General features: G+C 37.7%; 1 protein-coding gene across 1 annotated transcript in view; it reads left to right on the top strand.

Annotated features, from left to right (window-relative positions):
* FAT1 (FAT atypical cadherin 1) overlaps positions 1-23,758 on the top strand; it is a 137,731-nt gene that overhangs the window by 60,435 nt on the left and 53,538 nt on the right. Inside the window, exon 3 of the mRNA XM_006882264.1 lies at positions 23,383-23,444. Coding sequence (XP_006882326.1) covers positions 23,383-23,444 — 62 coding nt within the window. The remainder of the gene's footprint in view (positions 1-23,382; positions 23,445-23,758) is intronic.

Below are 23,758 nucleotides of genomic sequence, written 5' to 3'. Positions count from 1 at the left end.
CCCACTGGTAGGACAGCAGGAGAAAATGATTACAGGGTTTTCAGAGGGATTTTTAGGGTTTTTTTTCCCCCCTCTGTGAGTTACAGGCTGGTGATAGTGGAGAATAGAAACAGTACTCAGACATATTTATTGTGAATGTATGTTATAGACACTACGATTAGTAAAGAAACAGTAATTCTGCATATCACCTTTGTCTCTAAATACTGAGAAATAACCATATTTTGGCATGAACATTATTAAAAAATATAGTAAATACAGCCTTACAGGATTATTTTCTAGATGATTCTTTCCGTCTCACTCAGCATAAATTTGAATATGTGCTTCAGGTTGCAATGTGTGCATGCCTAGTCTTCTTCAGAATGTTTAAAACAAACCTTAAAAACAGACTTACTAGATGGGTAGTTGTGAGGCAGATTGTGTAAACTGTTTAAAACTACAGCTTTCTTGGTTTTGGTAATATATAGATTGAGAAAATTAACTGGAGACCCCTAAAATCTTATTTCCTAGTAATTAGTGGTCAAATTAAAACAAACAAACCCCGAAAAACTGAGTTGAAAACCGAGAGAGCTGAACCCTAGTGAGGCTTTACGTCTTAGATCTTAAGAGGGAACTGGCTTCCGAATCAGTGTTTTTGTACACTTGTTATGTAGAACGCTCAGATTATGTTAGTGGAAAGATGCCATTATTCTAACCAAGCCATACTGTCTTCTGTAGCCTCTTCTACTTACACGTATTATAGTTACCCCTGTTAACTAGTCACAGAACAATGAAACTGTTGGTAGACTATTAACAATTACATGTCTCTGTTGGATAAATTGGAGTTAAACAGATCTTTTACTATTTAACCATTAGTGATACAGATTCATTTGGGACTCTAGTAATTATTGAAATACCCAGTAGAGAAAGCCAGAATTCAATAACATTCAAATTGTTTATTTGCACATCCGATGTCTTGCACATCCGAGGTTTTGCTTTGTATACAGCCCATTAGGGATGCTTGAAAGTTTATGGTCTGTGTAAGTGAAGAGAAACATGTGGGTACAGGATAGTGTGTCTCAGTTCTCATAACTACTCTAAGGCATTGGAAACCAAGTTGATGAGGTGGATATATTTAAGAGGATGAAGTCTCATGGAAAAGTTCTTGGGCTGATTTTGAGAGTAGTAACATTAATGTGGAAAAACGTAGGGAATTGTTAGGAGGCTATCTGAAACATTGATACATTTTAGAGGCTAAGGGATAACTTTAGAAAAGTATATGGGAATATGGTTGCACTCCATGGAAAACCTTGAATATAAGAATAAGAAGTATAGTATTTATTTTATTAAAAACTATTAACCTGTTTTTAAGAGTATACATGTAGTCCCTTGGAACACTCCATATAAATTTAAATGACACTACGTCATTTTAGAGAGGAGGAAAATATCTCCACAAAATTTCTTTCTCTATATTTCCCTGTTGGATGCTATTGAGTTGGCTCTGACTTAGAAAAATTCTGTGTGTTTCAGAGCAAAAACCTGCCCAATCCTGCATTATCCTCACAATTTCCAATGTGCTCTAAGCCCGTTCCGTAGCCACCATATCATTTATCTCATCAAGAGTCTTCCTCTTTTTCTCTGAGACTCTACTGAGCATGATGTCTTTCTTCAAGGATTGGTTCCTTCTGATACTATGTCCAGCGTAAGTGGGAGGAAATCTTACTATCCTCTAAAGAGCATTCTTCCTGTATCTTCCAAGACTGATTCAGTGATTTTTTTTTTTGCAAGTCCGTGGTATGTTCAGTAATCTTCACCAGCCAGCACCACAATTCAAATGCATCATCAGTGCTTTGTTGACCTACCTTATTTATCATCCAACTTTCACATGCATGAAATACCATGATTTCCCATGTCTTTCCATTCTCGAACAAGGTATATTAGCAAACAAACCAAAGGTCTTCTGAATTTAGTATTCTAAATTTCAAGACATGAGTACATTTTGGAATTTTTTTTTAAAATTTCTATTTAATTTATGTTTGATCTTGGTGCCAGAACCTGTCTGTCCACATCTCTAACTGTGCTCACTGTATTGTGTGTTAATAGGGAGCGGTAGGTAGGCTTTCAAGCTAGAGACTTAAGCAATTTCATTTTCTAACTTTTGTTGACACCGTAAATGTTTATAACTTTAAAAAAATTCTATCAGTATCAGCTCAGGTAAATTGGCTTCTTTTAACTAAAGTTGTACAGTTGATCAAGGTGGGAGAGAGGCAGGCACACAGAATGTTACATTGTCAGAGTCTTGGCTACTACAATCAGAGGTGTCAAAGCTTCGTTTGTAGTATGTCAAGGACAGAGAAGAAGGGGAGTCCTGAACAAAAGGGACCAGTGTGAGCTTTATAGGTTTCCTTGTCCACAGCAAGCTCAGGAAACAGACTCTGCCCTTACCAAGTGTCCTTTTACTCAGTGCTGCCAATTTGAACTTTTGAGGACCGATGTGCAAGTAATAATTGGCAGGTGAGCTTAAATGCTATGTTCAGGTACATGCATGCTTTAGAAAAACCAGAATCTTACTATTTTCTGTATGTTTGATATGCATGTTTTTGACACAAAACAAATATTTTCTCTCCCTCTGAAGTTAAGTTGAGGAATAATTGCAGTACCTTAAATAGCACGTAACTACAGTGTACAGTTTGATAAGTTTTGAAGGATCTGTACACCTTGTGAAACAGTCACCACAATGAGTTAGTCATTATGTCCTTCACCCCCTCTTGCACTCCACACCCTGTCCTTAGGCGCAGGGAAACTATGCTAGGTTTCTAATGCCCTGTAAACTATTATTTCATAGATACTGTTTGGAGTGTTTGTTTGTTTTGGCTTTTTTGTTTTTTTAAATTGGAAGAAAATGTTAAAAAAGACCATCAATATTTATATGGCACATTAAGACTGCATTTAATTAGTAGAAATTTCCTGAATCCTAACTTTTTGTGTATTCTCTTGAATAAGAATACCATTTCTAAAATTAATTTTAAATGCTAACTTAACATTGTTCCAGGTATGTTTGTGGGATTCATAAAAATCTAGGATAGTATATACTTTGTGTGTCTCCAGAATTGTGTAGTTAGAATTTGCTTAATGCCTTAGGATGGCAATCTTAGAATTTTGGCTCTTCAAAATGCCCTTCAGTTTTAGAATGTTCTGTTTACCAGAACTGGAAAACTATGGTGGTGGGGGTTGTGTGAATGTGTGCACGTGTCTAGTGAAATGTGTAAGTTAAACTGCTGCAATTCAATAGATAATACATTCATATAGTGAAAAATTTAAAAGATACTGAAAGCTAGCAGGAAAAAAGTTCCAAGGTTTTTTTCCCCCCATTAACCATAGTGAATGCTATCCTTTGCAGCAGTAATTGTTAATAGAGCTTGATCTGCCAAATTATTATAAGAATACATGTACATAATATATACCTTTTTTTTTTTTACTGATCTGCTAATTTCTGACTAATGAATGCAGTATTTCCTGACTCTCTACTTTCATTGGTATAAATCTTCTTGTTTTTGGAGCAAATGCCCTGTGAAAGGATTTTTTTTCCCTCAGAAATGGGTAGAAAATAAAACAGTAAAAGCATTCTTCTTTGAAAATCTTATGTTTATGTATGTGATATCTGTGTATCTGAGTATTTGTCTTGTAAGAGCTTTGGTATTTTTACAATTTTAGCATGTATCCAACCAATTGACATTTGGTTTAAAAATCTTTTAGGTTTATTTCAGTTTAATGTTTTCTTAGCTTTTCCATTTGTGGGTTCTGTAGGGTTAGAATGTCATGTTTCTGTGAGGGGATCATCTTTCCTGTAAATCTCTTCCCAGAATTGGATCTGGGAGCATATTTTACTGTTAGAAGGTGGTAAACCCTGCCTGTTCTCTCTCTTTTGGGGCATTTCCAACAAACGTACCTCATTTGTACTGCCATCGAGCACTGAATTTAGAGGAAGCAGCCATAAACTACTAGCTGGTTTTCTATCTTTTGCTTCCTTTCTCTCTCCTTCTCTGATTTTTCTTTATCTTTCACCATTTGACCATTGTGTGGCTTCACTTTTGGATAAAGGTAAATTGAGTTTCATTAGAAGTCAGAGGAACAATGACAAGCATGTATCTTATATATACATTGAAGCAGTTCTTTAAAAGAACCTTACGAAATAGGCAGAGACCATGGCTGTAGCATATCTATAGGGATAGTGACATCTGTTGGGAGTTACCTTCCTTGTTAACCCAAAGGCCACACCTCTCTGGTAGTTGGAATCCACCAAAAGTTCTGAAGGAGAAAGACTGGCAGTCTACTTCTGTGATATTTACAGCTGAAAAACCTGGAGGGTCAACTGTCAGTGGAGTGCCAACTTGAATCATAAGTGAGCTAGTGAGTGTGTTTCAAACCTTGGTAGTTTCCTGGTTTACCAGATAACATATATATGTCTTCACCCCCAAAGGTTAAGGCCACTCAGAGGTCTGAGCCAGCTGCACAAATGAATCCTATTTCTTCTGCATTTTCATATACAATTAGGTTACTTTCTTTCTATATACGTGTACTTCTCCAGCTTTGTAGTATAAATGTGTTTTGGGACCTAGCTTTTCTAGTTCTTTCTTTTAAGGAATTCTTCTATCATACTATAAGTTACCTTTTTAGTATTTTTGACCGTATACCTAATGTTATCTTTTTAGACTTGTTTCTATGGTATCTTTACATCCAAAAGATGAACTTCTAAATAACACTAATTGCTTAAACTTACTGTTATTCGTCTTCTACTTCAGAAGTCATAAAACCTTTCTATAAAGGGTTAGATAGCAAGTATATTAGGTTTTAAGGACTGTACTGTCTTATCACATACTGTACTGTCACAACTTGACCATTTTCATACCACACTTGGAGAACTAGGCAACTGTGATAGACAGATGTTGTTGTTAAGTGGCATCAAGTTGACTGTGACTCGTAGCACTGTTATGAACAACAGCTCTGAACCCTGTCCTGTCTTGAGCCAGGCTCACTGTCCCTGACATACCTGCCCCCATTGCCATAGTCAATGTGTCAGTCTACCTCATCCAGGATCATCTTCTCCCATGCTGACCCTCCACCCTTCCAAGCATGGTGTCCTTCTCCAAGGATTGGTCCCTCCTGGCAACATGCCCAGTGTATGTGAGATGGAGCTTCAAAATCCTTATCTCCAAGGAGAAACTCTGTTCTAGACTCTCCAGCACAGACTTGTTTGTTCTCTTCGTCAGGAGTATGCATATTACTCTTCTTCATCATCACAACTCAAAGGCATCTATTCTGTTTCTATCATCTTTAATCATCATTCATTTCTCAGTTGCATTAGCAAATAATTGAGAAGACTATGTCCTATGTGTAAATGAGTGAGGATGGCTGTGTATATCAACAGTGAAACTTGAATTTCATGTCTCTTAAACACCCCTCCCCAATCACTTGAAAGTGCAAAAGCCAGTCTAGCTTTTGAGCTAGACAAAAAGCTTTAAAAGCTGTCGTTTACAGACTTTAATATATTAATGTAGACTGGTTTCACACTCATGTCATTGAGTAATAGCTGACTCATAACTGACCCTCTTGTGTTTTCAGAGACTGTAAATCATACATGAGGAGACTGTTGGTTTTTCTCTTGTGGAGCAGCTCATGAATTTGGGCTGCCTGAGAGTTGCTACCTTTTAATTAGCAGTCTGACTCCCTGCAGACTATATCACTGGAGCTCCCTAGAAGGATTAGTTAATATTGTTAATTTATTTTTGAGATGATAGGGTATTTGATATTTATGAGGTAAACATTGGAAAAATGTTTTACAATTCTAAGCAGGGAGATTTAGTAAAAGTGATCTCTATTTTGTTTCTCCAGATGTTTAAATTATTCTTTATCACATAAGGGCTAGAAAACTAAGATGGCAAGGTAAAAGTCAGAGATAATATTTAGCAAATTGAAGATAGACTACTAATTAGATCTTTACTCTTAAGAAACAGAAGTATTTTCCTATTAGAAGATAAAATACTCATAAGTTTTGAGATGTTCGCACTTTTTTGTGTGTTGGTAGAACCTGTTAAGAATATTTCAGATCCCAAATCCCAGCTCACGCATAGGCTGTATGTATACGTATTAAGTCTTTATCACTTCCCCAATTTGTTCTTATAAAAATGGTGCAGAAAGGCTCCTGACTCTCACCTCTCTTTATGAATAGAGAATCACTATTAGCAGGATCAGCCAAAGGCTGATTGCTGTGAGGTGAAGCTTAAAGAGGTCTCAAACATCCTACTTTTCCAAAATGCTATAACCCTATATCACCTGTCTTTATCATCTCCTCCCCTTGGAAAGGTCCCTTTCATTTTTGGATTCTGTAATTTATGATTACATCTCATAGATCTCATAATTTGTTGTGATCCACATTAAATGCCTTTGTGCAGTTGATAAAACATAGACATCCTTCTGCTAAACATAAATAGACATCCTTCTGCTACCCTAGCTTTGAGCCAAGATCCATCTCACATCAGCAATGATATTTCTGGTGCCACAGCTTCTTCCAAATCCACCGATATTTCTGACAGTTCTCTATTGATATACTGTTCTAACCATTTTTGGTAAATTTTCAGCAGGATTTTGTTTGCATGTGATTTTAATATTATATTGTTCAGTCAATCTGCTGGATTGACTTTCTTGGAAATGAGAATAAATATGGATTTCTTACAGTCAGTTGGCCATATAGCAGTCCTTCAGATTTCTTGGCACAACCTGGTGAGCACACCTGGGGTTGTATCAGTTGTTGAAATATATAACTTTGTATTCTATCAATTCCTGGGCCTTATTTTAACTAATGCCATTAGAGAAGCTCGAAATCCTTTCTTACCATTGGTTCTTGATCATATGCTGCTACCTGGAATGGTTCTGTAGTAGCTATGACACGGTGACTGTGGCTTTTTGATAGAATGACTCTGGATCACAACAAATTAAAGTTAATATTGAGAAGAATGGGGCTGCCAGAAAACTTAATCGTGCTCATGCAAAACCTATAGCTTGACCAGCTGTTGTCTAATCAGAGCAAGGTAACATAGCGTGATTTAAAATCAAGAGTTGTGTGAGTCAGGGGTTTATACTTTATCCATAATTTTCAATCTGTATGCAGAAACAGATAATTTGAGAAGCTGGACTTTACAAAGAAGAGTGTGCCATCAGGATGAGAGGAAGACTCATCAGCAACCTACATTATGCAGGTGACATAATCCTACTCTTTTAAATTGAGGAAGACTTGAAACACTTGCTGCAGAAGTTCGAGGACTACAGCCTTCAGTATAGTTTGCATTTCAGCATCAAGAAAACAAAAATCCTCACTAGGGCAATAGGCAGCATTATCATAGATAAAGAAAAGATTAAAGTTGTTAATGATTTCATCTTCCTTTGATTCACAATTAACACCCAGTGGAACCAGCAGCCAGGAAATCAGAAGACAAGTTGCGTTGGGAAAACCTGTCAAGGACCCCTTCAGAATGTTAAAGAGCAACGATATCATCTCAGATTAAGGTGTGCCTGATCCTAGCCATGGGCTTCTTACTTGCTATGTAGTTGAAAGCTGTACAGTTACTGACGATGATGGAAGATTTATTGATGCCTTTGGTTTGTGTTACTGGACAAAAGAATTTAATATCCTATGAACTGCCAAGGGAACAAACAGATTTGTCCTGTAGAAAGTAAAACCAGATTGCTCCTGGGAGGCAGGGATTTTGAAACTCTCACATACTTTGGACATATTTTCAGGAGAGGCCAGTTTTAGGAAAGGACATCATGCTTGTAAAGGTAGAGAGTCAGTGCAAGAGAGGATAATCCTCAATGAGATAGATTGCCACAGTGACTGTGGTAGTGGGTAATTTTTGCCAGAGATGATGAGATTGGTTTAGAACAGGGTAAAGTTCAGAACTATTGTTTATAAAGTTGCTATGAGTGGTTGTTGACTTGATGGCACATAACAACACATGAAACTCACAGACCATAAAAAAAATAGCTCATGTGGTTGTGGAGGGTATCAAGTCCCAGATTTATGGGTTAGGCATCAGTCTGGAGGCCTCTTCAGACCCATTTGATTTGCAGGGGTTGGCAAACCCAAATCAGCCAGTCAGATGACAAGCCACTAACCTGCATGGCAACTGAGTCTGTCCAACTAAGTCAGATGATTGGCTGCTGGCTCAAGTCAGAAAAACTGGAGCTTAGATGCCATGTCTTGAGAAAGAAATTTGCCAGAGCATTTGTGTAGGGAGATTTACAGTTGTCGAGGATTGTAACGAGGGTAAGGGCTATTGACTTGAGCCACACCTTATATAACTCAAGATACATCCCACCTTAATGTCTCATTAACCGGTGGACAGGTCGAAAGTCATGGCTGTGGAGATGGTTGCTGACCATCTAAGTCATTTCCAAAGCTATAAATTGCTCATCTTTCCTTGGCAGTCTGTTGGATTCAAACTGCCAGAATGGGTGTCAGAACTCCCTCAACATAGCGGACAATATGGTGCAAAATGAGACCCTAATCACAGGTTTAGAGGGCAGGATTTGTAACACATCACAAAATGGAAGACTGTGGCCATTACGGAGATAAAGCAGTTCTCGGCCCCATTGTTCTCTTCTTTTTTTTCAGAGCTTATTGTAGATTGAAATGTTCATGTGTAGCTGACTAACTTACAGCTCTTTATGCTTTGAAGGGAACAGCTTTATACTATGGTCTGGCTTTTGATTGTTTTTACAAATATAGAATGATTTATATTCAGTATAAGAAATGTGATATGATTGCAGAAAGATGATGCTATCTGGGTGTGCTTATTACTTTAATTTTTATGTAGTATTCACTAAAGCATTATGAAGACATAAAATTATAATGACAAAAAATAATGGCTAATTAATGATACTGAATATTCACCTGTGTTTTAGTAGTGTATCACTTTACAGCTGGTTTTTGGAATAAAAATGAATGGTGATTTATTGTGGCTAGAATGGGGACTGAACAACGTGCAATAGGAAATAGCTACAGCTGCAAACAACTTCCGATGGTTTCCGGTAACATTTGATAGCTGCAAAGGAAGGAAATGAAGGTTCAGTCCCTTACAATGGCAGGAATTCATTTTTTAAAAACTACCTATTTGTAGTGTTTTTGTCAAGAAGAAAACGCACATTTTTGTTACCTATTTCTCATGCCCATTATTTTGGCAGAGAAGTATGTTATCCTTAAATCTGAAAGTACAGTGAATGCCTTTTCGGCATGTTAAGGAAATAGGATTTTCCTTTTATAATCTATCAACCCTAAAGCCTTAGGATAAATTCTGTAAAAGGTTTTTTATTTTTGAAATGTACTGTTGCATATCATTTGATAATGCTATTTTTAAGATTCCACATTTGAATACAAAAATCCTGCATTTGTGTGTCTTAGTGAGATTAGCCTGTGATTATTTTATGTTGTCCTTGTCTGGATTTTAAATCAACTCGCTTTACCTTATGAAATTGGTTAAGGACCTCTCTTTCTGTCCTTGTTATAGCTGACATTTATAGTATGGCTGAGCCAATTCCCTGTACCTTGTTTGGTTTATGATCTTATTATTTTTAATACTGTCAATTTTCAACAAGAAACAACCACCAAGATTGAATGAAAATAAGAGAGTAGTGTAAAGATTTCAAGGTTGAGTTCTTCTTAGTCACTAGTTGTGTGGCTTTGTTGTTAATAGCTGTCCTTGAATAGAACAAAAACACTGCCTGATTCTTGGCTGTGGTCAGAATCATTGCTATGCTTGAACCCATAATTGCAACCACTATGTCAGTCCATCTTATTGAGGGCCGTCTTTTTCACTAACCCTGTATTTTACCAAGCATGGTCTGCTTCTCCAGGGACTGGTTCTTCCTTATAGCTTGTCCAAATTCTGTGAGACAAAGTCTCATCATCCTCCCTCCTAAGGAATATTCTGGCTGAATGTCTTCCAAGACGGATATAGTTCTTTAAATAATTTTATTCAAGTTTCCTATGGAACTATGAAAAGTTTGATTTAAATAAGTTAGGAGGTCTTTTCCAGCTTTGACAGTCTATGAATAGAAATCCATTTTTGGAACCTAGCCTAATCCTCCTGGCACCAGGACTGCAGTGACAAACAATAGCTGCTCAGATGCCTGCAGCTGCCAAAATCGCTCCAGACAGGCTGTAGTTATGCAGTCTTAGGATACCACCTAAATAAAGACAGAGCAGTATGGCAGAGTGTTTCTGAGCTCATAGTCTAAAGCTCCAGGGATTGAGCGATAACCATGGGAAAAGTTGAACATTTGCTCGTGACTTTAAGGCAATCTGTATTTTTAGAATTGTGCTTGCGGTAACAGTGCCCTGCCTCCCTGCCCATCTTTACAAGTCCACCGGGCCTTTCCGTGATGGAGCTGATCTTGTCTGTGCTTAATGGAGATGGAATCCTGGTGCTTGATCCTTGAGGACTAGGACAGTCCCTCATTAATTGATTTGTCCAGCCTAAAACCTTGCATACCACTGCCTGCATAATATTTAGAAACTTATTTCTCAATGAACTGAAAAAGTTTAAAAAAAAAATCAGCCAGCTTTAGATGGCTTCCCTTGAAGCTCTAGGAAGAGAAGTCTTAAAAATATCAAAAAGAAGATGGTTTATATTGGTTTATATTCGCTCCTTTGTCCACCTCTAGTGCTTCAATTTATCATTCCCGGGACTTAGCTATGACCAAACTTGTTCTGAGAGCGATTTTTATTTTAAGCTAGATGGGTATAGTTTTGTAGACTAGAACTTCCCACAGTAATAACACATACAGTAAAGAAATTACCCTGTCTACATCACAGATGCCTAAGACTTGACTACATAAATGTTTTTTTGCAAATATTTTTAGATTGCCTGGTTTAAAGTTCTTAAACTTATTAAAGAGTGACGTTACCACCAAAGTGTTTTCAGAAAGATCAGTGTTGAGGGTGATACTTGAAATAATATTGTTAAAATTCATGCCCGAGGTCAAAGGCTCATCTAAATTGTGTTGAAATTAATCAAACATTGTGAAAATGTTACAGAGACCTGTGAACACCTGAGACAGGAGCCAAGCTTGACAGGGAGAGTGTTGCAATCTGAGAGTAATGTGAGAAATTCATAAGTACTCAGTGAATAATTCTGTTGTGTAATCATTATGCTACTAGATGAGTTAAGTGTGATTGATACATTTATAGTTTATATATATGTATATGTCAGAATGATAATATCACGAAAAAGAGCTCTAGCTTTGGAGCCAAACAGGCTGAAGGAGAAAAAAACAAAAACACAACCACCTCAACTCTGCCATTTTCCAGCCATGTATATTTCTCTCTCAGGTTCAGATATCTTTGAAATAAAGTCTATTTATTAGTAGCCATCTCATAAATAAGTCCACTATTAAATGGTGGACTTCAGTTCTGGGATGCTGCGAAGCACACTTTTGGTGTTATCCACTAGTCTCTGCAGACTTCTTTTGCGGGCTAAGTCTTAATTTCTTAAAGAAATTGTATGTTTTGGGGGCAAGAAGAACCTTGCCTTTTTCTTTTATGTGACTTACAGAGTTCTATATTTGGTAAAACATTCTGAAAATTTAAGTTGATTAACTCAGTATAAACCGATCAAGTGGATGACTGTGAATTAGCAAGTTGTGACAGCATCTGTATTACATGTAGAGATAACATTTATTAATTCTTAGCCCTTAGCAAGAGGTGATAAGAAGTAAACACCCAAAAACTTTTAAGTTCATAGAATAAACACAAGTGTAAATTTGTACATTTTACAAAAGTCATTGTTAACCCCAAAGATTTGAAGTTCAGGTGCTCACAGAAAGCTGTATTAACAGACCAATATTTCTTATTGCCTCCTGAGCCTCCTGATAGACTAAGAATGGGAAAGGATATTAAGGCCTAAAGTATTACAGTGTTGTATTTATAAAAACTAAAACCTTGGAGGGTTGGTTGTTGTTGTTGTTTTTTTTAATTTATTTTTCCCATTATTAAGGTGATAGTGGTAGAACTTGGATTTTGGTAAAAAGAGTATTTGATTGTGAATTTGTGCTTTTAAGTTTTAACCACAGACAAAGAAATATTGAATCTTAAAAATACTAAAGTTTTAGAATTTTCTAGTGTGGAGCTCCTATGGTGTGATGGGTAGGAAGTTGCACTACCTACCTAAATGTACACACTTTGACTTCATCGTTTGCTCATTGGGAGAAATATGGATAATTTCTTTCTTGTGTGAGTTAGAGCCTCTGAAATCTCCCTAGAGGATCAGCTATGAGTTTGTTGATTCTGACTCAATGGCAGCTAACAACAGTCATAATTTGAAATTATCCTTTAAAAACACTATAAAGGAACTATAGATTATTTGTACTTGTTTAAATTTAAGTTCATTAAAATGGAATTAAAAATTTGCTTCTTCAGTCACACTAGGCACATTTCTCATGCTCAGTGATCACACATAGACATGAATACCATGTAGGTAGCACTAAAGACTTATTTTCATCATCACCTATAGTAGTATTGTGTAGAGTTGGAAGTTTATTGTTAAAAAAGGCTTTCTTATCCATTTACTTACTTTGCCATGTGGATGGACGGGACTATGCAAATAGGGTGTTTTAGCGTATCCCCAAGGAACTTGGCTAGTCTTACCAGTCCACAAGGGAATTGGCAAGTCTCACCATTCAACTGAGCAGATCCAACAGTAGAATGGAGGAACCTCACCACCAGAAAAGAGTAAGCAAGATAATGCAACTTGTTCTTCAGGACTAGAGATTCTTGTGCCAGCCAGACTAGGGCATAGGGGAACAACAGCGTAGTAGACACAGCAGAGAACCAGAAACCCAGCGTGGGACAGAGCCGACCTTGGGACTGCTATACTGTGGAACTGGGGCTAAGAATTTTTTGCTCAAGTTTGTTGGAGGACTTGGGAGGGGAGAGCTGTAAGGGATAGGGCCGATAACTTTGGCTGAGGTATTTGCGAACACATTTTGGAAGCTGTCATGACTGTGTTTGCTAACTAATTTGGATTATAACCTTTTGACTTTCCCAGTATGGTTCCGTTTGGGCTTTGAGCTATCACATCATATTTTGGACCCAGTAAATCAGTAAGATTGCTATTGAGATGAGTAGAAAGAGGTCCAGGAGAATGGGGGACATGTATGGGTTCATGGTAATGGATCATATTGTTGATGCTGTTAACAGGGACAAGTCCCCTTTGTGAAGTTGGTAAGGGTCAAATATGGCTGTCCCTGTGTGGCCCTTGCTCTACTTACACATTGGATAGTGTTTTTCTAGAATATCTATTCCTCTGGCTTGTACACTGTTGTTAAAGTAACCAAAAGGGATAGCTGGAGTAATTGTGGAAAATAGAAAAGTCATTGTAATAATAAGAAATATAAATTAGGCAAGTCAACATTTCCTCTGATCTTCCCTCTTTCTTGTTTATCTTATTTGGAAAATTATCCAAAGTAAATTCTGCCTAAACACAGTGAGCAATAAAGAGAAAAGCTTTTATCTTTCTATTCTGTAGGGCTAGAACCCTTCTTTAGTGGTTTTAATTCTTCAATGACTCCTACTGCCTATCGCAAATCTTTGCTCTCTCTTTGTTCTTGAGCATGGAATCCTGTTAATTCTTTGTGTTCTTCTCTTGTTTTCATCCCTTTGTATCTCTGCTCTTCTTGCAAACCATACTTTCTTAACTAAAGCCTTTAGACTTTCCTCACTTCTCCCTCACTCTTGGCATGGACTCTATACTCTGATGGTTCTCACTTCCTCAATGCTGTGAAGTTAGTTCAGACTCAGTGACTCTGTATTGAATTTTCAAAGCTGTGAATCATAATGAAGACTGCTCATCTTTTCCCCCAAACATCTGGTGGATTCTAACCTCCAGATGCACAGCCTTTGGGTTAGCAGCACATTTTGGTGTAGGTATTGCTTCACCAGAGCTTCCTCTGAGGAGCATAGACATATTGAATCACCACTATATTATCTTGTTATGTGACCTTGAACAAGCTATTAAATTTGCTTGAACTAATAGAAATGGAGATAATGCTATCTGTTTGTCTGTCACTGTGTTTGTGTGAAGAAGGATACTGAAAGTCAGAAGAAAGGAAGGCATTAAATGAGATAGCATATGTAAAGCTTATGGAATTTAGTAAGCTCAGTAACTATTCATGGTGAGCCCATTTTTTTTGTGTGTGTGTTTTTTTTTTTTCTTTCTTTTCTTTTTTTTGATATGCTACAGCCTAGCATGCATTGAGTTTACTGATGGCATTTCTGGTCAGTTGTCTGACTGAATTGGTCTGTATGATCTCATTCATACTTTGGGCACCTGTTAAGGTAACAAGGGTGACTACATGTGTTTAAATCACCCAACAACTTAACAAGTTATCTACAAGGTAGTTCTGTGAGTGCCAAATGAAAGCAACATTCTCTTGGTTAAAGAAAGATGCAATGCTAGCCCAGAATCAAGGGGAACAAAGTGGAGCCTGTTCTATTCTTTGATTCGAAAAACATATCATCCAACATTAAACTTTATAGCTGTATTGGAACAGCTCTATGGTGGGCTTTAGTTACATACTAATTGGCAGATCCCTTGGCCTGTTGTCTTAGTTCTCTGATATTTTAGCACCATTTGGTGCTCAGTCACCTTCCCCTCCATGATTGCCACTTGAACACCACCACCCCTCAAAAACTGCTGGAGGCTCTTTGTCTTTATTCTGCTCCACTCTCACCTTGACTCTTTAGGTTACTTTTCTTTCCCTTGCCTAGTTCAGTTACTAAATGCTGTTACCTATTCTTGCTTCATCTCCTTTTCCTATTCGTTCTCACTGTTAGCTCTTTAGATCAGAGTAGGCTTTTCCTGGAAGGTATTATAACAGTCTTAGCCTTGTCTTTTACTTGTTTTATATACTCATTACTGTTGGACTGATCTTAATGACTCACTTCTGATCTTACTCCTTTTATTCTTCTTATTGAACTACTCAGTTAAATTCAAACTTTTTGGATTACAGAGCCCTTAGTGAGGCTTCCAAATCTCTTCTCTGTTTTGTCTCTCTGTACACTAGCTTACCTTTGTGTCTTCTTGTTCCTCAAGTGTACTCTGTACTTTAGCCTTTTATTCTTACTGTTTGAAATCATGACTATCCTAACACTATTCCCATCCTGAGTGGACTGCACAAAATAGGAAAAAACAGTTCAGTTGCACCTATATGAATTACCTGGCTTTATTATCTTTACCTGTTGTTAGTTGCCATAATGTCAATTCTAATTTATGATGACCCCCCCCCCATCATAAATACATAAGTACATAGTGGAATTGACTCATAGGGTTCCCAAGGCAGTGTCTCAACCCTTTTGTGTTTACTTTTATGTGCTATTGAAATCCATTATCTCTTACAAACTTCTGAAAGTTGAGAGTTGATCTTTGGCATTAACAGTCATAAAAATGTCAAATAGTAAAATTTTGTTGTAGGTAATCTAACATTCTGTATTATCTTAAATTGTTTTTCTGTACTCCAAGCTTATAAATAATTATTTAGTGATTTTCCTTAAAAGTAAAGCTCGATTGGGCTAGATTTAGAACAGCTTATTGAAGAGGCAGTATTATATCTGTGCTCTTCGTCTGGTCACATTTGTAATAGTATTGGTATACAGATTGGAATGTTTTTCTGGGCTCAGGAAGGTAAAATTGTAAGTTTTTTCAGTTCTATTTTAAATTTAAGGTGTTTGCATAAAAGGGAGCTAAAAATACAAGGTTACGAAGAAGAAGCACTTGTGTATACAAATTTTTTGCTTTCACCCACTCTTTTGTTTTTCTAACTTGGCTTCTTGAGCTCAGTTGAATAATGGTTTACCACTCATTGGCTTTCTTCTGACCTCTGGAACTTCATGGAATTCAAAGTTCAGCATTTAAATAGAGTTAAAATACCATAGTGCAATAAAGTGTGCATAGTAATTTGATGGGGAAGCAACTTGTCTGGACTTTTCCTATTGCCAAGGAGTCAGAACAGATTCCTGACAGATAGCTTAGCTGACTTTAAGAGACTGACAGTCCCAAGAAAGGAAATTGTCCGTCTTTATTCCTCAGAGACATTGATGAGTTCAAGCCACTTAGACAGAAGCTGCACAACTCCCTATGCACTTCACCACCAGAGGTCCTTCATCTGGACTCCAGGAGAGCTAAAGACTGATCCTGATATTGAGAGCAGTATCTTTGGGGATATGGGGTTTTGAGAGACATTCTCTTTGGTTTAGGCATTACAAGCCTGATAGTCTCAGAGTTTCCCCTGTACTTCTGAAATACTGTACAGTTTGTACACATTAATTACATATTTTTCTGGGACTCAGAGTTTTTTCAGTTGAACCATTTATAGTGAAAGAGTTAGATATAATTATTAGGATGTTTGCTGTCTACACATAAGGAACTATTTAGAGTGTGCATATTTTGGGTTGAATTTTTAAAAACCTATTTACCAGCTTGGAATGGGGAAGGATTAGCCATAATGAAATGTGCAGAGAGGTGAGAAGGAATATGAAACACGGAACAAATCCTGCCGCCAGCTTGGTGAGGAGGTTAGATGTAGGATATTTGGATAGCTTTTGTAGAAGCTTAAGCTTTGTAAAAGCAAATTAGCGCACAAAAAACCCCCTCTAGCTGTCTTAATCTTTCCCCGCATAACTAGGAAATCTTATGAGAAATAATAATCGGAACCCTTTTTCTAGATGGAGTTGTTGTTGTTATGTGCCTTCAGTCCCCTATGACTCATAGAGACTCTATGACTCATAGAGACTCTATGACTCATAGAGACTCTATGACTCATAGAGACTCTATCCTATCTTGAGCCAGGGGCACAGACTTCAGCACACCTAATCTCATTCCCCCAGTTATTGTGTCAATCTGTCTTATCCCGGGTCCTCTTATCCTGCACTGTCCCTCCATCCTATAAGCATGATGTCCTTGTCCAAGGACTGGTCCCTCCTGGCCACATGCCCTAAATTTGTTAGACAGAACTTCAAAATGCTACCCTCCAAAGAGAAACTTGATTTTCCCTCTTTAAGACAGACTTGTTTGTCCTCCTGGCAATCCATGGTATGTTCAGTATTCTTCTCCAGCACCACAACTCAAAGGCATCGATTTTTCTTTAGTCATCCTTGGTCATAGTTCAACTCTCTGATGCATAGCAAATAATTACAAAGACTGTGGCTTGGATCAGGTGCACTTTAGTCTCTAGACTGACATCATTGCTCTTTAGCATTTTGGAGTACATCATCTGATTTCATCTCAGTGGAATGCACATTGGCACCTTTGTGAGGGTTCTATTTGGTAGGAATGTTGTAATTCTGAAAAGAGGAATTTTTTTTGTCCTGTTGTAGGAAATATTGTAATTTTTTTTCCTATAGAAAAATAATCCATTTTTTCCTACATGTTTGTTTCCCGGACAAGACTTAGGAGTTGTGTTTAATTCTATGCAGTGGAACTACCTATACTGAATGTTCTGAATTAGCCTTGCTGCCAGGCATCTTAACAAGTATCCGCATCTAACTGTTGGGAATTTGAAATGTTACTTTTGAAGTTGAGGAATGAAATTTTCAGTTGTCTTATAATGAATTTAAATTTTAGTAGACATAGAAGGGGAGCTCTAGTGGCAAGAAGCTGCACTGCAATACTGAAGGCACAGGTTTGAAGCCCACAGCTGCTCTGTGGGAGACGGATGGGCAGTCTCCTACTGTGTGATTAACTGCCTCTGAAAACCCGCTGGAGGGCCAGCTATGGGTGGGTTCTGACGCTAAGATACACAGCAACAACAACATGTAAGAGGTATAAGTTCTAGAATTTTGTATTGTCCAGCAATTAGATAATCATTGCATTCTCTCTACAACATACTTAACAGTCTCTTCTTCATAAAAGTGATATTTTTTCCTTCGTCCTGAGCACCTGACTCGGCCTTTCTCCCAGGTGTCAATCATGGATTTGAAAGACATACTCCTTCTTAATTCTGTGTCCTTGGTTTCTCAGATGTTGTAGTTATGTGCCGTCAAGTCACTTGCGACTCATAGTGACCCTATGTACAACAGCCCTAAACCCTGCTTTATCCTGCGCCAATCTCACTGCTTCCGACATACCCATCTTGATTACCCCAGTCACTGAATCAGTCCACCTCATAAAGGGTCTTCCCCTCCTACTCCGTCTCTCCACCCTCCCAAGCATGATGTCCCTCTCCAAGGACTGGTCTCTCCTCACAACATGTCCAAAGTATGTCAGACAAAGCCCCAGAATCCTTGCCTCCAAGGAGCAGCCTGGTTTAAACCTCTCCAGGGTGAATCTGTTTGTTTTCTTGGCAGTCCATGGTATATTCAATACTCTTCTCCAGCACTACAGCTCAAAGGCATCAATTCTCCTTCTATCCTCCCTAGTCACTGTCCAACTCTGATGCATAACAAGTGATTGCAAAAACCATGGCCTGTACCAGACGTACCTTAGTCTCCAGAGACACATCATTGCTCTTCAGTACTTTAGAGAGGTCCCTAACAGTAGACATTCCCATCACAATACTTTTTTTAATTTCCTGACTGCTGGTGCCACGAGTGTTGACCGTGGAGCCAGGCAAACAAAAGTTATTAACAATCTCAATCTCTTCACCATCCATCCTGATGCTGCCAATTGGTCCAGTGGTAAGAATCTTTGTCTTCTTGATACAATCCGTTCTGAAGGCTGTGTTCCTTGACCCACTGCAGCAAGTGCATCAGGTCCTCCTCAGTTTCAGCAAGCAGGGTTGTATCATCAGCATAACGCAGATTGTTAATAGATCGTCCACCAATCCTGACACCACACTTCTCTTCATAGAGCCCAGTCTCTCAGATAATCTGTCTGCATACAGTTTGAAAAGGTATGGAGATAGGACACATCCCTGGCGTATGCCTTTCCCAGTTTTGAACCACAGTGTTTCCTTGCTCTACTCTGACGACTGCCTCTTGTCCAAGTATAGGTTTCGCATTAGCACGATTAAATGTTCTGGGATTCCCATTCTTCTCATAGCCAGCCACAGTTTGTTATGATCCACACAGTCAAACACCTTTGCATAATCAATGAAACACAGATATACATTCTTCTGGTATTCCCTGTTTTCAGCTAAGATCCATCTAACATCAGCTACAATATCCCTATTACCACAACCCCTTCTAAACCCAGTCTGAACTTCTGGTAGTTCTTTGCTGATGTGCTGTTGCAGTTGTTTTTGGATAATCTTCAGTGGAATCTTGCTTGCATGTAAAATCAATGATATTGTTCTATAGTTTCCACACTCTGTTGGGTCACCCTTCCTTGAAATGGGAACAAATATACATCTCTTCCAGTCAGTAGGCCAAGTGGTTCTTCTCCAGATTTCTTGGCACAACTTGGTGAGCATGTCCAGGGCAGCAGTTGTTAGCTGAAATATGTCATTTGGTATACCATCTATTCTTGGAACCTTGTTTTTTGCTATTTCCTTCAAAGCAGATTTGATGTCTCAAATGGATGTCTGAAGAAACTCTGAAGATTGCACTGGAACGCAGAGAAGCCAGAGCTCAAGGAAGAATTCAAGATACTAAAGAGCTGAACAGAAGATTCCAAAAGGCAGCACGGGATGACAAAAATACTACAATGAAATGTGCAAGGAGCTGCAGGCGGAAAATCAAAAGGGCCGAACTCGTTCAGCATTTCTTAAGCTCAAGGAACTGAAGAACAAATTCAAACCTCGAGTTGCTATAATCAAGGATGATTTAGGCTGATTATTAAATGATCCAGGAAGTATTAAAAGAAGATGGAAAGAATATACTGAGTCACTGTAATCGAAAGGAATTAGCAGACACAGAAGAATTTAATGAAATAACATATGAGCAAGAGCCTGTGGTGATGAAGGAACAAGTTCAAGCTGCTTTGAGGGAAATAGCAAAAAACAAGGCCCCCGGAATAGATGATATACCTTTGAAGTAAAAGGAGATTTTATTTGTAGTAAACAGAAAAAGCATATATTTCACTCAGTTCAAAAGGAGAAGTACCGCATAATACCACTATTGTGAAAATAGGAGGATAACTTGAACATAATAATATAAATGTTCAAAAGGGGAAGGAGGGACAGGACCAGCGAGAGCACTAGGATATCAGAGCTTAGTGGGTCGATGGTAGAGTGAAAGAATAGGAGTAATGCAACAAAGGCCTGAAGAGACAGGGTGATAAAAGGCATGGATCAATGATAATAAGTACACAAAGCACTGTGTAAGGGATTGGGCAAAACACAGTATACATGAATGAAACCTAATGTAAATTGATGATGGTGTAAAGTACAGTGTACATGAATGAAATGTATTTAATATATGAGTGAATGTATGCAGTCCAGTAAAACATGTACATATTATCCAGGAGCCAGCCAGCTTGCTATTTGACTTTATATTAAATTGGTGATACCTAACCTATCAAGTTACTAATTGAAAGGTCGGTGGTTTGAATCCAGATTTTGCTCTGCAAGTGTTAAGGAGTTGGATTGCCAACTCAGAGCTGCGTAGTTTGAATCTACCAGTGGCTCTGTGGGTGAAAGGAGAGCAGTATCCTCCCATGTGATTTTCTGCCTCTGCAAACCCACTGCAGGGTCAGATATGGATCTTCTCTACTCAGTGGTACATGACAAGTTGCTCTACAGGGAAAAAAGTAGATTGTTCCTCCAGTAAAGAGCTACAATCTCAGAAACTGGATAGAAAGGCTCTCGGTCAGTCTGCTTGAAAGCAGTAAATTTGGTATGTAGGAATCAAGGAAACTTGGGGGCACAGTGGCTAGGGTTCCCAGCTAGTGACTAGAAGGGCAATGATTCGAAACTGTTAGTCACTCCATGCGAGAAAAACGTGGCACTCTGCTTCCAGTAAAGACTAACAGCTTTGGAAAGACTGTGGGAGATGCTACTCTATCTCTTCTGCCAGGACATTATGAGTTAGAATCAGCTTTCTGAAGTAGGTTTAGTAATCCTTGGTTGACAGTCTGGGGTGTATATGTTACATGTAAATTAATCTGCATAGTATATTTGCTAGGCATTTGTGTAGTGCTAATAGCAAGTGAGTGAATGCTATAAAGAAGTTTATCAGCATGCCAAACTTACTGTTCCATGGATGCTAAAATTAATGTTAACCCTTTGATAGGTGTTTTAGGACCATTAGGTCTGATCACAGTGATTTCTTGTCATTGAATTATTTAAAACTACAGTGAAGAGGGAATGACTTTTGGTAGGTGATGGGGGAAAGGATTAATTTTAAAAATGATCATAATCAAATGTATACCACATTAAATTGCATTTTTCCTTTCTGTGTTATGTGTCGAGCTTTTAGCTAAAGGTCCACACTTCAAATCTGTGAAGCAAGAGAAAGATAAGACAGTTTCAGAAACGCAATTGAGGGACACTTATTGTTAGAATGACTGTATAACAGTGGGATTTTTAAGCAGTGTTTAATTTTGCTTGAGCCCTTTCCACTCAGTAAGCACAATTTGGGAGAATCTCTTTATCTAGTTATAGCATAATCGTTGTTCTTGCTAATATGGTTTTACAATTGTGGGGAAGATTATGTTAATTTAGATTCTTAGTAACTACTTATGAAAACCCCCCACCACTTTGACTTGAGCGTAGACCTTTCATTTGCAAATTTAGAGAAACATTTCTGATAGCCTTTAGTTTCTATAAAAGTAAATGTAATGAGCAAAATTGACGCATGCTTCTGAAAAATACTCTTTTCAGGGTTAATTTTTTAAAATATTTTTTTCATTCATTTTAATGAACATTTACAGAGATTTTGGATTTCCAGTCATTCATTGTTGCACTTTTCTCCCTGCCCACCTCTCCCCTTCAGTTTGCTCCTCTCTTTGGAAAGAAAAAAGGAAAAAATCCTTCATTGGTATACAATCCCCCCCATCCCTCCCACCCCTCCACCCCGAGTACACTTCACTATGCAAACTTAATTCTGGACTCCTGTGATAACCATAATACCCAATCATATATCATCAGGGCTAATTTGACATGCCTTCCAGACCTTAAAAAGGTGCTCAGGTGGCCTCATGGGTAAGGAGTAAACGCTAACCAAAAGGCAGACAGTTGACATTCTTTAGTTGTTCCATAGTAGAAAGTTAGGCCTAGAAAAAGGCAATAGCGTGAACATGTCTATTCTTATATATGAATAGTTTGAGATATTTTTTTCTGGAAAATTTACAGAATGATAAGCAGGAGAGAGTTTAGCTTAAGGAGTTATCTGGCCCACCTAAGGCTCACCTCTCAAGTCTGACATATATATACACATTTTCATAATATCCATCTGCCCTTTATCAGTATAGGATGTTGACACTATTTTAGTGGTTGGAATGATTTTGGTTAATTTTTCTGTTTATTGGGAAAAGGAGTTTTAATGGTTTTCTTGGTTCCAGCATTTACTGACAATTTAGCCCATGTTGTTGGAGCCATCAAGTCAGTTCTAACTCCTATTAGCTGTATTGCGCAATAGGATCACACCATTCCCAGTCCTATGCCATGCTCACCGTGACGGTTGTGCTTAAGCCATTGCTGCAGTCACTGACTTCACCATAATTTAGTTAGCTCGTAGTTACTAAAACTTGTAAGTTACAGGTGCTCTGTTTTGATAGAGAAGAAAATAGAAGATAGGCTTTCATTGACAATCGCTTATTTTCTTCCACTATTGAGAATTAAATGACTTAGTAACAGTACCTCCAAAATTCTTTTTCTCTGCATAAATTCTGCATTTTTAAGAGTAGCTGATGCAGAGGTAATAAAGTATACTCAACATTATATTTTCTAATGATGCCACTTACAATAGGTGTCCCTCCATCAATTAGTATTCATTTCTCCAGCACTCAAAGGAGATAGGGAGAAATTGGAATTCTATGTAACCTCATCTCAGTTTTTAAGTACATTTTTCTTGTAAAATATTTATGGAATTATTTGCAAATAGAAGCTTTAACAGATTTTCTTCATTCTTAAGACTTTTCTTATTTATCCAGTATACTGAAAGAATCCTAAAAGTGAGAAAGTATGAATAAATAAAGTAAGTATCAGTGACTGAAGTAATGGAGGTAGGTGTGCCAGAGACAATGAGTTTGGCTCAGGACAGATCAGGGGTCAGAGCTGTTGTACATAGGGATTTCTATGAGTTACAAGTGACTCAGCGGCACAGAACAATAACATCTGTGAACTTCTATTCCTTTATTTTTCTTCCCCTTGAGGAGCTAGAAATTTACTGAGATTATTAGAAGAGTGGTGTAATTTTGGTTATAATACCTGGTAATTGACTTATTTTGTGAGGATTAATGAACTGTTAAAATTTCACAGGTCTCATCACGACTACATCAAGAAAACTAGACCGAGAACAGCAAGATGAACACATTTTAGAAGTAAGTGCTTATCTTTTAATTTGATTTTAATTTAATTTTAATATGAACTTTGTTCATATTGACTAATATTGACAACTGTTATTATTTTGTTATATTGGCTTATGATTGTTAATAAAGAATATATTATGAATATGGATAGCTCAGGTTCTTTGTGTTCCCTTTCCTTCCTAGAATACATAATCACTATTGTTAGCTCTATTCTTATTTTTATACTTTAAATGAATACACATATATACACTTCAAGCACAGTGTAAACAGTATTATTTGAGGTTGACTTTTATATACAAGGTGAAACTTTTCTTGATTTTTTTTTT

Source organism: Elephantulus edwardii, unplaced genomic scaffold, assembly GCF_000299155.1.
Source record: "Elephantulus edwardii isolate Elephantulus edwardi_28Jun2011 unplaced genomic scaffold, EleEdw1.0 scaffold00018, whole genome shotgun sequence".
Taxonomy (NCBI): Eukaryota; Metazoa; Chordata; class Mammalia; order Macroscelidea; family Macroscelididae; genus Elephantulus; species Elephantulus edwardii.
This window is presented reverse-complemented; position numbering and strand designations above follow the sequence as displayed.